Here is a 17,335-nt window from a genome sequence, read left to right on the forward strand (position 1 = left end):
TTTGCTTCGCGCTCGACTTGGCGGGGGCACTGCCGTGCCCCCAGATTATTACCACATTTATGTAATATTTGACTATAAAAATTTACTAAGTAAATAACAATAAATGCATATTATTATTGTAATATAAAACATTTATAACAAAGAACTTATTAAAACCGTCAAAAATAATTTATTAAATGTAACAATGTAAATTCCTTTATAATAATCTAAAAATTTAGTTAGTTAAAGCATTATTTTTAAAATATAAATCATCAAAAATCTGTTTTAATAAAGTAAACTCAATAAAATTAATTTTATTCTTTTCAACTTTGCCCACTTCCGGTGATTTCGAGAGTCAAAGTCAAATTGTCAATTTATTAGTAAAAAAATACTAAGTAATATACCTATACCTAAAAGTTAATAAATTACTTATTCTATTAACTATTTTCTAATTCGACTAGAACAAACAGCAGACTGATGCTAAGATATTAAAATATTTTCATCAACATGACATTGTAGATTTTAGGATAGTGGTACACTAGGTGCATTATCTGTAGTTCGATAAAATTCATTAAACTTTTAGAACATCAATTTACTAAAAATCGACACTATTATTGTAACATTGAATAGACATCGATCTACGTCAATAGTTAGTATGAACTAAAATTAGGTTTAATTAAGTAAATGTATTACATATTTTGTTAGCTAATCACTTGTTAAAAGGCTACTAAACACATTCTTTATCAATTTAGATTCGAAAAAGTCGCATCATAAATATCGAGATTTATAGTTTTACTTTGAAGTACGAGCAAAGCGTAGCTTTCGAATCTAAAACGAATAAAATAACTAAGTAATATTGTCAATCTACCAGTAATACGGTGCCATATTTAAGATTAGTTTTCCAAATCATTTTGATATGAAATGGATGCAGAATTTATCCGTGTTTGAAATTGCTGTTGTCGTCTTTCACTGTCGGTGCCTGAATCTATCCTGTGCCCTGAGCACGAATAAATATCGTTCTCGTTATGGTAAGGTAATCTTTTTTTTTTAAATTAAAACGACGTCGCTACCGTTATGCAAGGAGTACGATTATTAAATGCGATGCAAGAGTTATTTGTGCTCAGGGATTGTTGTAACCATGTTATCCCGTTTAACAAAACCACGTCTTGACCGGCGGCTGGCCGTCAACGGAGACCTCATGTCAAATCGGGCCCGCGATCCCAAACTTGGTCAGGTCTGGTACATCAATATCGTCAAGATTCTTCATTGACACGTATCCATCAGTCTTGATCGGCACATAGTCGTCGGTACCATCATTGAAGTCAACGATTGGTTCTTTAATCAGGTTGAGGTTATCAAAGTCATTGGCGATGTTAGCATCGTTTAAAAGCTTCAAAGATTCTTCCAAAGCGAGATGAGTGCGGTGTTCAGGAGTGTGGCTGGTGGGAGGAGTTTTATCGATGTTAGCTGAGCGGCGGTTGTGGAGCGAATTGGTGTTGGAGCCCATGTATGGCGGCGGCTGCGGGCGGTTGTAGTTTCCAGCCAGGTTGGTGGTGGAGCGAGGGCTGTAAGGCCTGACCAGGCTGTTGTTGGGGCTGAATGAAATTGAGTGATTAAGTTTATGTTAGCTTTAATTCACTGTCTCATTGGATTTAAGATCATTGCAGACTTATAAACTCGGAAAGGAATCAACACCGTCATCGCCTTTCGCAAGCTATCATTGCCTTTCGCGCGCTGTCAACCGAGAGGCAAGGCGTTGACGATACGGTACGGATAAGTTGCAGTATGGAGTTTCATACAAAGAATACTGACCGCCTCGAGTTGATACGGTTACAATACCTTTCCGGGTGATAAGTGTGCTACGCGTCCTTAATTCTGTCATGGCAGTAAAATGCTGTGAATAAACTAAGGTTCTGGTACACTTGCGCAAATCCACAAGCGCGAAAAGCCAGTTGCGCGCACGTATGTACCTGCGCGAAAAGACATTAGCGCCAATGGATATTTGCACGAACGATATTTTTAGGTAAATCATTCTCAATACTTTTATCAGCTTCGCATAAGTGTCTTTCGCGCAAATGTCTTTCATGCAAGTGTCCTGAGTACTCCTGTAGGCCTAAGATGCGCGCCGCGATAAGCGGTTAACACGCCATTTTATCGATTTTGCCCATACATTTTGACGTCGATAAAGGTTATCACGGCGCGCATCTTAGGCCTACTGAGTGTCCTGACTGATATAATAGTCATGGAGTAATTAAAAAGAATATTGAGAACTTACCTAACGCCTAGACTTTTGTTGCTGGTGTTATCCGCGACTTGTGTTTGATCTGTGTTGCCCGTGCCATACCGACAGATTTCCACTTTACTATTTTTGTGAGCTCTGAAAATTCGTAAATAAATATTTTTTAGTCTAACATCAATTGAAAAACATATTAGGTACTAGGTATGTGAACAGACAATGATGTCATGGATTAATTTCCCAATGCATGCGAACAAACAATAAATATTGGATTGTTTATTCGGAGTCTATAAATAACATTAATAACATAACTTGAATGTACAGAATTTACCTATACTTCGTAAAAAATCCAATTATAATTCACAAGTTGTTACTGTGTTAGTAATTATAAATATTACGAGTACACAACAAACAAAATTCAGGTTAATAATTAGATTATTTAGTAATGTAAGTCACGCAAAGTATTTCATGATACGAAATAATACCTCTTTCTATTTCTATAGTCAATGCACACGTGGAAAATGTTTTCTAGAAAATATTCTGACTCAGGATCTCGCCTGAAAAATAAAATAAAACGGAATTCTGGTACCTGAGCATAGCTGGGCATTAACTCGTTAATCCGTTAATCGTTAATTAACGAAGTTAACATTTCTATTAACGGATTAACTTTTAAGTTAACTTTAAAAAATGTTAACGGACTCGTTAACTTCCGTTAAATTATCCTAAGTCCGTTAATCGTTAATCCAGTACCTACTATTTACCAAAAAGATACAGCAGGCACGCTGAAAAACACTAGAATAAAAATTAGCCAAGTGCGTGTCGTGCCACGCGCAGTGTAGGGTTACGTAGTTGTCCGTCATTAACACAATATATTTCAGAATATTTATTATTTATTTAATTACTTCATCTAAAGTCACTTTTAATATTTTCTTCTAAGGAATTGTCACTAGTTAAGGAATTTTATAATACATGCATGAGTTAAATGACTATTACTCTTAATCTAACTGATGTATCTTAACCGCTACAGTTTTCCTTGAAAGTTCATGAAAAGCAGTATCTTTACGAATTTTACTAGATTTTTAAAGCCAACAGTTTAGTTTTTAGAGGGGGGGGGGGGGACGCCCTAATCGAACAAAAATTGGCACTTTAAACTTAAACATTTTGCAAACCGATCCCTAAAACGAAAAATAGTCTTAGAAACCCCTTAGTCATTTTTTGACCTATCCAACGATACCCCACACAATGGGGTAGAAGATGAAAAAAAAATCATCCCCATTTCACATGTAGGGGAGCTACCCCAAAAAATTTTTTTTTTCAAAATTTTATTATACCGTTTTGTCGGCGTGATTAATATACATACCTCCACAAAATTACAGCTCTCAAGTGACAATAGTTTCCAAGCAAACCCTCGGATAGACAGACAGACATATCGAAACTATAAGGGTTCCTTGTCAGGACTACGGAACCCTAAAAACGCGTTCTGACAAGTACGTTCGGGCTTCCAGAACTTCCAGAACCCAAAACAACAGTACGAAACGATATAAAAAATGCATTTTTTTTATTTATTTACAAGCTTTATATTGACTTCAGTCTGCATTTTTTATATCGTTTCGCTTGTTAGTATGTGTGGGACAAATCTTGCAACTGATTTTAAGACCAGTTCTCAACCGATAGAGCTGAAATTTGGTACACTTATGTAAGTACGATGAAAATGCAATGTTATGGTACCATTAAGCTGGTCTGATGATCGAGTCAGGAGGTGGGAATAGGAAGTTCCTATGCTATGTTTAGGAGTTCCTAAATGAAACGAATTTGGGTTCGTTGGATTTGTCTTTTCGAGCACTTTAGTACTAGATGATGTCCAGGGTCCTGATGATGGAGTCAGGAAGTGACCATAGGAATTCCTAAACGAAACGGTGGAAACTTATCGAGTTTGGGTTTGTTGGATTTGTCTTTTCGAGCACTTTGGTGCTAAATTGTATTGTAATTAAACCAAGGCTCTGAGATTTAAGATACTATAGACTAAGAGCTGGTGAAGGCCAGACCTACGTCATTTTATAAAAGCTGAAATTTTGTCAGCGTATGCTCCCAATACAGGTTAGAATGTTGGTAGATTATGAAGTTTGGGTCATCGTTGCTTTGGCAGCTATCCTAAAAAAAACTGTCTGGCAAGGAGTTGGAACTGTCAAAACTGTGTGGCTGATGAACTTCTAATCATTGCCCAAATATTATACATAGAAATCAGAATTTATGGTACCTATAACGTAAGTAGAATTACAGTCTATTGAATATACAGAAAAAGCCACCGTAAAAGTTAGGCTTACGTTATACCATAAAAGCTGATTTGCTTTCGAAATGTTTTAAACATGAGTTAACGGATTAACGATTAACGTTAACTTGCGTTAAATCTTACTAAATGTAACGTTTTAACGTTTAACGAAGTTAATTTTTTTACTAACGGTTTAACGATTAACGAAGTTAACTATTTGATTAACGGTGCCCAGCTATGTACCTGAGTATACCTACCTAAACAAATACCTACCTAATTGAGCAAAAGATTATAATCGTGCACGATGACGCACATAATAATTAAGGTCAACTAGTAGAGAATGCCATAATATGGTATTAAGTTCGCTTTTTGTACTTCAAATTTTGTGTGAAATAATGTTTTATAATGTGTAGTTTCCCTGATAAAAACAATCATTCAAAGTTGACTATCGAAGTTTGTACGAGAATAAACACTATGGTAATATTTCATAGGCGTTGTATACTTACACAGCCGCATACTGGAAGAACAAAACGCCAGTTAAGGTAGCGACCGAAAGCACCAGCATCGCCAGCGGAACAGCCATGGCCAGTGCCAACTGTCCCGTGTAGTTTCGTTTAGGCAGCGACCGCTTGCTGGGAGCAGTCCACGCGTCGTTGGTTGACAGCGCTTTAAAAGACTTTGCTGACTTGCTGTTGTTGGGCAACTCGGTCAGGTATTCGAGGTGCTCGGTGGTCCGGTCTTTGTAGATTGTGTTGTACTGGAATGAAATTTGTTTTATGCATAGTTAGATGAAATTTTCTTCCATCGTTTAGGTTTGATAATTGAGGTGACTGAGGACCTATGATGGTGGCAGCGTTAAAGATCTCAATAATATTAATATCTATTTGATGTAGCTTGAAATCAAAATATAAAATTAACTGTGATTATTATTAGTGGTAGTGCAGGACCGGTCTTTGTGGAAATCCTTGGGGGAGGCCTTTGTCCTAGACTGGACGTTATTTGGCTGAAATGAACTAATATTGATTAATCCCAAAACTCACCAGCTCAAAGTTGCACCAGTCCAGAGTGAAGCCAGCATCCCTGAACAGTCGCTCAGATGTCGTTCGTTTGTACTCCCTCGGGCAGCTGGGAAGGCGGGATAGAGGGCGAACCTCCTCTCTTAGCCACTTAAGTTGAGTGGAGAAAGGCATTGAGCTGCCTAGACGAACCACTAACCTGTAAAAATATGTCAGCTATTAATATCTCAGAGGTTAAATTAAACCCTAGTAGATCTGGAGACATGTTTTATCAGCAACAGCAGCAGTTTTATTTTACATTTATTTGCTCGTAAGTATAACTACTTACTTAATTTCTATCAAGAAAAAATAGGTTTTATTGGAAAAAAGGTGACTTTTTAGCTATTGCAAGACATAAAAAAGGAATTTCAATTCATTACCCTTCACCATCGCTGGGTCGCAGCGGCAATCGAGCCCCCAAATCGATGGCTGAAGCCAGAAACGTCGTGTAGAGGTCTTGGCTGCTTTCTGTCCAGAGCCTGGTCTTCAGGATGTCCTTGAGACGAGTCATCCTGAAAACGTTTAGAAAGTTTTAGCGGAAATCTCTTAAAAAAACTGAAACAGGTGTGTAATTTATTACGCACTGGACCTACCTGTGATCATCCAGTAAATCTTCCACATTCAGATTGTCGATCTTCAGTTCAACTTCGTGTCGCGCCATGCTTTCCTTCGGCTGTACTTTGATGGATAACAGAACCCTTCGAGTTTCATAATCTTGACGATTTAGGCCTATGACTTCCAACTGCAAATAAAAATTAACATATTTAAATAATTATATTACGTCAATTCCTATCTTCTTTGTTCTGTAGTTGCGGCTTATGACGTATTTTTTTAACGATTTAGTATTCTATTCGCATACGAAATCGTTTAAATTGCATACAAGTTGCTACCTGTGTAATTTTAGGCCAATTTGTATGCGATTTGGAATTTTAATGAATAAAAATTATCTTCCTGATGTCAGTCTATTCGTAAAGATCGGACTGACTATAAATTTTATTAAACGTTTATTTTAAAGTCCATTTTATATGTATTCAGTATAAATTACAATAAAACACGTGTAGCTATTTAAAAATAAAGTTTAAGGTAAAGAAATTCGAAATAAATAATAAATTGTCTTGGTGTATCCCCATCCTAACTTTCGAATTATTGACATTTGATACCAACATGACAAAAAAAAAACAATTTCCTGTAATTTGAAAATAATTAGGTATTGATACTTTACGGTTATCGGTTTGTTGGTCCCTCGAGGTGGAGTTCCGAATATGAATCCCGAGTGGTGTCTTCCACTGTAGATGTAGCGAAGCCATGACGGTAACTCAGGTTTCCCGCGCATAGCTGCATGAAAACGGTACTGCTGGTCGAATTCTAGAAAATGACGCAAAAGAATAATAAACTATTTTTTCAATAGAATGGTCCTACTTAAATATTTCTATTAGTTAACGAATTTGCGTAATTGGATAGTTGTTATGAAATAGTTTATTTAAAAATAAATAAGCACAAACCTTGATAAGTCCAGTTAAACAGATTGGGGCTGATGGGGATCGCAAACATTTCTGTTTCAACAGCATTGTGGACGTGTGTCGACGCTGTTGCTGACGCTACTATCAATAACGTTAAAAACGTATCGTTCCCCATTTCGGTAACCTGAAAAAAAAAACAAAAGAATTCGGTTAATTTTCCAACTTTTTCAAATCCTTAAAAAAAAGTAAATAAGGAAGTTACGTCGCTAGTTTTTCAGTTTTCAGCGGCCAGTCTTACCTACATAGTCTGCTAATGGTCAGTATTTAGTAACGAGCGACTCACGTCAAAAGCACTGGTACTAAATAAAAAGATGCCGACCCAATTCACCAACAGAAACAATTAAATCGATTTCTATTTTAGCTGTATACAAAAAGGCTACTGGCTGAATACGTTCCGCACATGTGCAGTACGAACGCCCCACAGATGCACAGGGAGGGATTCACAGCGCAGGCGTGCCTTCAGTTATTGATTTTTCAGACTTTAGTACCCATCTAGCTAGATGCATAGAGTTATTTATAGATCTATTTTTCCAAACAATTGATAGTAGAAAACATTAAGCCCCTGACACTAACTACGACACCATTATACTGCCTAGAAAACGATTGCAGTAAACTTTTGTTACAACTTTTATTTAGTTCTTGTCAAAGAACTTTATAATAATGTGCTATATTATAATTTGTGCAATTTTCACTTCAAACTGGGCTTAATTCGGGAAGAGCATAGTTTATTTATGGCAACTAATATTAACAAAATCCGGAACTTTCTTCTTAGAAATACAAACAACGACATAAATAAACTGAATACTAACATTCATGATGATAGCTTCAGATTAATGATGCTATATTTATTCACTGTGATCACTATTCGATGCCAAGACGAGAAACAAAAAATATAACATCTTAGTTACGTTAAACTTCCGTGTACGTTAAAAATAAGCAAGTCCGTCCCTGAAAACGGGGCGTGACGTAAATCCTGAACCGACGTCATTGGTTATAACCCGACCAAATTAGGATGTTTCTGTAAAAAGAAAATTGCGTTCCGTTACACGGAAAAGCTGATTTATAATTGTATAGCTTTTTAAGTTTTATGCAAAATACTCAGAACAGATAATGTATTTGTCGATAATATTGAATGCATCAATCTACTATTACACATTTTATATGCATATGGAAAATCACTTCAATTTCACTGAAGCTATTTAAAAAATCATACTATCCATCTTAAATTGGGCGGATTATGATCTGTTTATACACTACGGGTGTGGGCGTAAAAATGTCATTCATTCATTTTCACAAATGTCAAAAAGGGCTGGGACGAAAACGGGCGACTTCGGGATATCGTACAAAATTAATTATTTACACGTGAAAATAACAAAGTAAACTGTAATAATGTGATTAAAAATGTTTGTGGACTGGGCGTGCGTACGCCGAATCGGCTAAAACGGCGTAAACTGCTCCCTGTGTGGACGTTTAACCTCGCTAGTTTTGGCGCAATTGTTTTCTCATTTATCGTTTTGGTATCATGTTGAAATTCAAAAAGATGGGATCGGATAAAGTGCCATTGCTTCTGGTGACCGCCAACGTGGGATCAATATTCGAGGAAGTGAGTATTTTGATTTTTATAATTGATTGTCCTGATTCATTAACGCTTCGTTAACAGTCGCATAAATTTAATTAAAACAACCGCGGGACGTGACAATGTGTGAGTGGGAGTTCTAAATTTGAATTTCGATTCAATTGTCTCCTTGACCTGGGGACAATTTAATTATAGAGCGAAGTTAACGCCCCCTGAAGTAGTCTGGTCTTGTCATTAGATAATAATCAATCAACTGTAAAATAGGTAATTTTGATGCTCTACCTAGTCGGCTTATTTTGAATATCTTTAATAATGATTATAGACATTGAGTTGCAAAATATTTGTAGCCAGCAATCTTAAAATTTATCCCTGTTACCTTCTGTGTCTAATTGAGAACTAGGTATTTCAAATCGTCACTAACACTGTTAAACTCATATCTTACCAAATGCCAGAACCGAAGAGACTTAGGTGTCCGTTTCCAGTCTGTGATTATTTCTTGTACTTTTTTTCCCATATTAATAATAGAAATTGATAATGTTAATCGGACTTTCCGAGGACTTCACTTGTTACATATGACGTTACATATATGTTACATAGCATATGTTAGCACATCAAGCGAAACTCTGTGGCATCGTATGTAGTGATAATAAATGTTATTTTGCAAAAAAAGAAATGTTTTTCAGTGTAAAATAATATTTTCATTGTAAAATTTAGTTAAATTTTATACTTAATTATAATTTCTATAATTAAAACATACTAGCTCTCCGCCCGCGTCGAATTTTGTCTGTCGCAGAAAAACTGTATCGCGCGCGTATATATTAGGCAATTACACATGTTGTAATAATTGCCGTAAAATAACTAAATTCTATGCATCTCCTGGGCAAGCTCGATACACCATAAACAACATTTTTCACTTAAATCACTTTAAATTTCACCAATTAGGCCTTAAAAATTAAGTTTTAAGTAAAATAAACTTCATAAAGTTGTGTTAAAATTATTTCATCACTAGAAAGATTTTGATGTTGATTATAATGTAGACTACATTATAATCTTTAAATCTAAATTACTACATTATGTAGTAATAGCCTTTTTTCCAAATATCGGATCAAGATTGAAATATTGCCAGCTACACTTTATGGCAAAACCTTCCACTATAGTGGAGGAGGCTCATAGTCCAGCAGTGGACTGTAAAGGGCTGTTGATGATGATGACTCATTAGCTGGCTTGCCAAAATGTTATAAAATAATTTCTATTCTTCTTAAAAAGAAGAATTTAAGTTTTCAGTAAAAACCTGATAATAAAGAATAGCAACTATTAAAATGTCTGCCCAAAAATATTGGCTCATGTATGCATTTCAAACTGTTATTATTGAGCCATGTTAATGACCCTTGAAAGCAGGTGTTGATGTTACACGCTTCTCTTATCTGTACAACGATTTGCCGCGGATCTACCTGTATTTATTAATTTACTAGCGGCCCGCTATTATTAACAAAAATTGAAGAAATATGAATGTAAGAAAAAAATGAGGATTCTAAATTCTAATGGTGAAAGAATTTTTCAAATCTGTCCAGTAGTTTTTGAGTTTATTCGTTACAAACATCACAGATCTTTCCTCTTTGGAGTTCTCTCAGTTTCGCATTATGCGGCGCAAATCAGTTCGATACTACATAATTTCCCGTTCGTGATCATGTCCAAAAATACACTAATGATAGTTTTTTCTATTATCTTTTGTCATCAATCATTAATTAAGGATATGTTGATTTATAACCAGTAAATCCTTACTTACTATATTATAAATGCGAAAGTAACTCTGTCTGTCTGTCTCACTTTCACGCTTTAACCACTAAACCGATTTTGATGAAATTTGGTATAGAGATAGTTTGAGTCCCGAGAAAGGACATAGGATAGTTTTTATCCCGGTTTTTGAAACAGGGACGCGCGCGATAAAGCTTTTCTGTGACAGACATAATTCCACGCGGGCGAAGCCGCGGGCGGAAAGCTAGTATAAAATAATTATCTATTGTCCTCGCCCTGGCTAGCCAAGTATTGTAACCCTGAGCCCTAGTAACGTATTCCTAAAACATCCGAATACCAATTCACGTACGAAACTGCGAATACACGAATTCCTAACGAAGGCTCTAGCAAGTGTCAGCGTAATCCGCTGTCAGTAAGCCGATCTACTAAAGTCTAAAACCCTGTTAAGCCGTCTGGGTATTACATGTAACGGTATTCATGACATGGATAGGCCAAGGATCCCCCAAGGACGCTTCACGAGTTGAACGACAGTCTCAAAGCGAAGCTAAACTCGGTAAAGTAACCCTTTGGGAAAAGAGTCGCGAAACTCTTTGGATTCCGCGAAAGAATTTGAATATCGAGCAAATCTTATTTTGTTTCTTTTTTCAAATCCAATAAGGTTTTCTTTTTAGCCGACTTCAAAAAAGGAAGTGGTTCTATGTTCGGCTGTATGTGTATGTATATTTTTGCGATTTAGAAAAGGTTTTAGCAGTTATTTTACTTCTCAAATAGGTTCTTAGGTCCAAAGTCAAACTCGATCGATTCCATCTCAGTCATAGCACGTCATAGATTCTGTCTGGACTCTTGTAAAATTCAACCAATCAAAAGGCTCGATCTATGTCGGTCATTGTGGAAATACTTGGGGGTGGTCTTTGTCCAGCAGTGGATGTCATTTGGTTAAAACGAACCAAATGCCGCTGCGATACTAGCTTATACGCTTATTGCAGAGACCGTCAGATTAAAATTGTATCATCAACAGCCCTTTACAGTCCAATGCTGGACTATGAGCCTCCTCCACTGTAGTGGAGGGTTTTGCCATAATCCCCACGCTTGGCAGGCGGGTTGGAGATCGCAGTTTAAAATATTGATGTTTTTCAGAGAGCGCTGCTGCCCGTTCTCTGTTTGATGTGTAGTCCCTAAGTCGCCTCTTACGACACCCGTGGGAAGAGTAGGGGTTGGTGACAAATCAAATTCTTCTCTGCCGTCACCACACGTCTAAAATTGTATATTTGACACCTTTTAAAAAACGAACACTTTTATGACTTTTTTGGGCATCTTTCTGTAATACGTAATACCCAGCTAAGACCTGTAAGTGATTACAGATTAGCATTGCTAAACCAGCTAAACGTTTAAATTATGCTTTCGTAATGAGCCTACGACAATAGAACTGGAAGTAGGCGCGCAAGTAGGTAATAGATCTATGTCATCAACAGTCGTCCGTCACTGTTGCTGACGTCATGGAAATATGACCTATTTTTAACCGATTGATGAAAGGGGCAGTTACTAACAAGGAGCAGGGTTTCTAAAGATTTTTGTAATCGGGGTCTGTCTGTCACGGTCGATAATGATACGTCTCATTAGAGAAAAAGGGGTGGACACGAAAAGACAAAAACAGCTTAAAAAGTAGCCCTGCTTCAACTAGGGCTTTCCTCGGACTGGATAAATCCAGTATTGACCGGATTATAAAAGCTTAGACAACACTCCACGTGGATTTCATCCAAAAGCAGTTTTTTCTTGACGCTTGAACTTAATAAAAAGATAATTAACATCGACGGGTGACGTCGTTGACTGACGAAAATTCACGTGATTTGAGTTCCATTTTATACCGACAGAGTCTCTGCCATCAGCTTTTGTTATTCTCACTGTAGAGCCACTTGACCTAAGCAAACCTATTAAACACACAATAAAGGTTAACAGGTCATAATTTTCTGCGAATAGCTTTTAAAAAGCGCTTGTACAGGTCTCAATATTACTTTAACCCTATCACTGCTTCGTGACAATAAATGGGCCAGTGCTGAGAAGAAGCAGCGCAAGAAACTACGGATGGACGACTATGGATTTTGATCCAGACGGCTATTTACTACAAATCTTCAAACTTCAAAAACAATAACAACTTTTTATAAATGCTACGTTAATTAAATAATATTAATTTCATGCAACAGTAGTATAAAATAACTCCTAGTTTTTGTCCAAACTATTCTAAAAGGCCATAAGGTCGTATTTGTACATGTACGATACTGTTGATGAGCACCTTCATGCTGTATAACGTAGAGCTGGCTAGCTGGAACCGCTATGATAGAACTGTCATTTATATTCAAATGTGATGTTGTCTTTAGCTGTGTAATGGCTGTGCCGAACTCTCTATTGTAAATATTCTACGTGTGCTTTGATACCAATATATTTATTATGTTACTACCAACCACTGTGTTTATTGCTCTGTAGCGGACTTAATATATATCCCCAACAGATACAAAAAATGACGTCAAGTTCAGATATAGTTTTTATTGCCATTATGTGGGCTCTAATTAAATATAATTAACGAGTGCAGAGCAAGTCGTAAACATAGGACAATAATGTAAGGTAAATGTTTGAAAATATTGCGTATAAGTAAACATGATAAATCCGTAGTTTGTGTATAATATGCAAGTCTCATAAGTCGTATTACAGATAGCGGTAGGAATCAAAATATGTTTTTATTTTATTTTTTGCGACACGTATTATGAATGAATGAAATGACGTTCGAGACTTGATTGGCGTACAACCACAGAATACATAATAGTAGCAACAGAAATTGCACTCCTTTGTGTAGGATCAGATGCCGACATTTTAACGGTAATAATAATAATGCAAAATATCCAACGCACATGGTGCATTCGAAATCGCACCTTACTACTACGCTCACAAGAGCGCATTTTTTTAGTGTTTTTGATCTACGTCACCGCTCAAGCGTCAGGGTTGTATGAGCAAAGTAAAATAAATAAAAACTTAATTTTAAGAAGCATTTATTGTATTTACGATTAGAAAACTTTAATCTAGTGGAGTTTGTATAATCGTACCATCTCTAAAGTACCTATTAATAAACTTCAGTGTTGCGATAATTCGAAATTAAACAAACAGTTTTAAAAGGTGTAGTGTCGGAAAATAGACACGGTGAAGTAAAGTTAATGTTTTTATTAGCTAAAATAATTTTTTTGCTATAGTTTTTTGTCATAAGTATTTCAAAATAATTTATTATTTAAAAAGTGTAGTTTTTTTATTATTTAAATCACTACAGTTAATTATTATTCCTAAATTTTAAAATTTTTCATTAAAGAAGAATAACAGTGCTGTTGGAACAATAAACCTTGATTGCGACTATGATAGACCGAGCGTGTATAGATACGCGTGTGCAAACAGGCGCGTGGCGGCCCGGACTGATTTGCAACTTGAAGTTGTCGCGCGCTGTAGGTAATTATCTCGGCCGACATAGGCGAGTGACGGAGGCCTGGTACAACTAACTACTACAGTACTCATTATTATTCTGTGCTACTACTTTTTTTTTTAATAATAAATAAATAATAATAAATAAATATCCTTGGACATTTTACACTGCGCTTCTAGTCCCAAACTAAGCAAAGCCTTATGGGTACTAGACAACGGATAAAACATACTTAAATATTTTTTTTTGTAAATATATATGTACATAGAAAACACCCAGTCCAATACAAACAAATATGTTCATGCACACAAATGTTTGTACTGTGCGGGAATCGAACCCGCTACCTCCGGAATAGTAGTCCGCTTCGAACCACTACACCAAACGGCCGACAAGTCTATTTTAAACAAGAGACGATCTACCAGATGGACTGATGTCTTGTCTCGTTGGAAATCAATATGGCATCCTGTATTCAGGAATCAGGATTATATTCTTCCATTGCCTGGAACTCCAGTGTAACTTCCTAGTTGACAGTATGACCGCCAATAAAACCTAACCAGTGAAGTAAATTAATCCCATTTGCCTGTGCCCAGCAGTGGATATTCATATTATGAAGTTTTGATAATAATAAAATAATTTATGTTCTTTATAGGCTAAATTTCGAATTAAGCTCGCTTATCAAGCTCTACACAACACACATAGAGACTTAGAGATGGTCACTAGGGTGCCATAAGTAAGATTTAGTTGAAATTATCCAAGTCCCTTGCTTATAATTATCATTAAACATTTACAAACTTAACTTAACCATTAGCCCTTTGACCTTTAGTCCTTTACAAAGTCCAAATTATAGCACTCGAATATTTACCTTGTTATTGTGTGTTTATTCTGTGCTCGTTAGTGTCGATTTACATATTGTCCCTTTCAAGGATCCTTTAATTTGTGAAGGACGAAATCAGAAGCCTTTGATCGTGGACATTTTCAAGGGCTACCAGTGATTGGTTTATTCGACGCCTATTAAGAATCTTGTTTACTTTTTAACATTAACCTTTTCAGCGCCATTATGGTCTTCTATAGAAGCCAAACAACGCGCCTTAGCTTGATGCCTGGGACACCGCTTTTGATATGGGTTGGCGGCTAATAGGTTAATAGGTCAGTTTCCCAAAAATGGCGATTTTTAGGCATGGCCAAACAAAGGTTATGTGAAAGTAATCCAACTTAGGTTCGAAGACCACAACGCCAGGAGCGGTTTGAAAATGAATGGACATAGACTAAAAATTTAGCAAAGTAAAGTCAACCCAGTGAAAAGTAAAGTACCACCTCTCAGCTTACGCTGTAGATCCTCGCTACTAGTGGCCTTTTGTACCATTGCCGGTTAACTTTTTGAGGTTTTTGATGTATCGCTCCTTGGATAAACCTTATGTCTAGGAGACTGCCATTGGCAGAAATTATGAAATGACTAGCTTTTGCCCGCGGCTTTACCCGCGTGAAATTTAGTCTGTCACAGATCGTCATAAATATACCCTATATGTTATTCTGGGTTATAAACAATAATACTGTAAAGTTTCATCAAAATCCGTTTTTGCGTGAAAGAGTAACAAACATCCAGACATCCAAACTTTCGCATTTATAATATTAGTAAGATTAGGTACTAACATGTTTAGCAATACCTTCCTGCAGTATTGGCGCTCGATCTAATTAAGTTCCAAGTTTGTTGTTTGATACTGTTTCGTGTACTTCCGCTGTTTAAAGCCATTTTCGACCGAATTGCCATAGGTTTATTCTTAGCAAGAACGGGGACAATGTATGAAACATGAATGAGGTTGGGGAGAGCTTCCTTAACGTACCGTTACTGATGAATTGATAATATTGTATGGGCCTTAAAAGCATCTTCTGATAAGGTTCATATCAAATTCAACAGTGTTAACAAAGCGTATTGTGTTTCAGGTCGTGGTGCCCTTTATGTGAAACACAGTTACTTTTCTTTGACAACTGACAGGTCATCTGCATAGGATGGTCATTTTTCCTGGCTTCTATGTTCCCGCACTCCTTTAATCTAGGTGTTTTTATTGAATTGATAGGTGTTTAAGCGCTGGCTTATAAGCTGATTGTTTTTTCATACTTGTAGTAGTTTTACCTAATTTTAATATTTCGTACGTTTCAACCAAATACCGTGCACTGCTTGACAAAGGCAAAGTATTCATTGTAATAGAGAAGTTTACTACTGGTCGTGTTAGAATACCTATCTTATCGTAAAATTAAATACCCCATCCCAGTTGTTTAGCCAGTACCAATGCGCAAATATGTAAATTATTAATAAGGGAGAGTCCGGTAATTTGGACCAGTTTTTTCAATCCCATTTAACACATAGTTTTCTTGTGTTTTTGCTAATGTTCATGGTATATAATTAAAGAGAAATTATTCAACTTACTATTTCATATGTGTTAATCAACACAATTGTTGTATATTTAGCACAAATCAACAAAATACAAGTTCAGAGCATCGGTCCAATTTAGCCAACCGGTTCGATAATTTGTACCACAGGGTTACTAAATTGGATTTCAATAAATTTCAAGCCTATAAAAAAACTATGGCAAAATATTATACGATACATTCTTAAGAAATTAGGTAACGAAAAGGAACAGTAGTTAATAACATAGACAATCGATATTGTTTTATACATTAGCACGATTTTGAGTAAAAGTTTTGTAATTCCAATTATCGTAACGCACACTTGTACCTAATCAACTTTGCCAGTCTTTTGCTTTCATTTATTGTTAGTCAAACATAACTACGCTATTATGACTTCAAAATATGATTTACTAAAAAAAATTTCATAATCCTTTGGTAAAGTTCCATACAACTTTATGTGGTACAATTTAGCCGACTAGGTGGTAGTGCTTTTAAAAAATCGGTAAAAAATATAGCTTATAAATACCGAAAAATGTTTTAAATAATTGTAATCCACACTAATTTACGCTTCTAAATAATATATTAGAAACACCCTGTGATTAAATTTAACAAAATTACAAACTAAACATGCATTGTCAAAAGTTACTTGAAAACAATTAAAAAATACTTTTCAAAATAAAACACACGTGTTCGTTGTCACGGCAAAAACCACATGGCCGATATTAATTGAATTTAGTTGTGTATCACTGAGTGTTGCAATTACAGACATTCAATAAATACTTTACGAAATATGAGGGTGGTACAATTTACCCGGCGGTACAATATAGCGAACTCTCCCCTATTAGATGTGTCTCGCAGCTTTTCCTATTGTTGGACTATAAAATAATAATAATACGCGAATAAAGTATATCTTCCATCCTGTGCCTCTAATCAGAGTCCGAATTTGGCATTGTTACAGTGACGGCTTGTTAATTAAAATGATAAAATTAATCCTAAATAGCTAACTGAATGATAAAAACTGTTTTTTACCGGATAAACTTCAAAGTTTAGCCGTTGACGTCCTATGACTGTTAAGATCCGTA

At 36.0% G+C, this 17,335-nt stretch overlaps 2 protein-coding genes across 4 annotated transcripts in view; one reads left to right on the forward strand and one right to left on the reverse strand.

Moving 5' to 3' along the window:
* Nucleotides 1–824: 824 nt before the first annotated feature.
* On the reverse strand, nucleotides 825–8,030 carry LOC135083856 (epsilon-sarcoglycan). Of its 3 annotated transcripts, none has more exons than XM_063978596.1 (10): nucleotides 7,869–8,030; nucleotides 7,042–7,183; nucleotides 6,762–6,904; nucleotides 6,133–6,281; nucleotides 5,920–6,051; nucleotides 5,525–5,699; nucleotides 4,991–5,241; nucleotides 2,701–2,772; nucleotides 2,255–2,356; nucleotides 825–1,574 (listed from the first exon to the last, which is right to left on the reverse strand). In XM_063978596.1, exons 1-10 carry the CDS (start codon nucleotides 7,872–7,874, stop codon nucleotides 1,181–1,183), a joined length of 1,566 nt encoding a protein of 521 aa, XP_063834666.1. In that variant the 5' UTR covers nucleotides 7,875–8,030; the 3' UTR covers nucleotides 825–1,180. The 3 variants fall into 3 exon arrangements, with proteins under 3 accessions (XP_063834666.1, XP_063834667.1, XP_063834664.1); XM_063978597.1 differs by lacking the exon at nucleotides 7,869–8,030 and adding an exon at nucleotides 7,298–7,499; XM_063978594.1 differs by lacking the exon at nucleotides 2,701–2,772.
* Nucleotides 8,031–8,356: 326 nt separating this feature from the next.
* The window catches only part of LOC135083635 (uncharacterized), a 31,537-nt gene continuing 22,558 nt past the window's right edge, over nucleotides 8,357–17,335 (forward strand). The window contains exon 1 of the mRNA XM_063978339.1: nucleotides 8,357–8,662. Coding sequence (XP_063834409.1) covers nucleotides 8,582–8,662 — 81 coding nt within the window. The 5' untranslated portion in view covers nucleotides 8,357–8,581. The remainder of the gene's footprint in view (nucleotides 8,663–17,335) is intronic.

Source organism: Ostrinia nubilalis, chromosome 24 (assembly GCF_963855985.1).
Source record: "Ostrinia nubilalis chromosome 24, ilOstNubi1.1, whole genome shotgun sequence".
Taxonomy (NCBI): domain Eukaryota; kingdom Metazoa; phylum Arthropoda; class Insecta; order Lepidoptera; family Crambidae; genus Ostrinia; species Ostrinia nubilalis.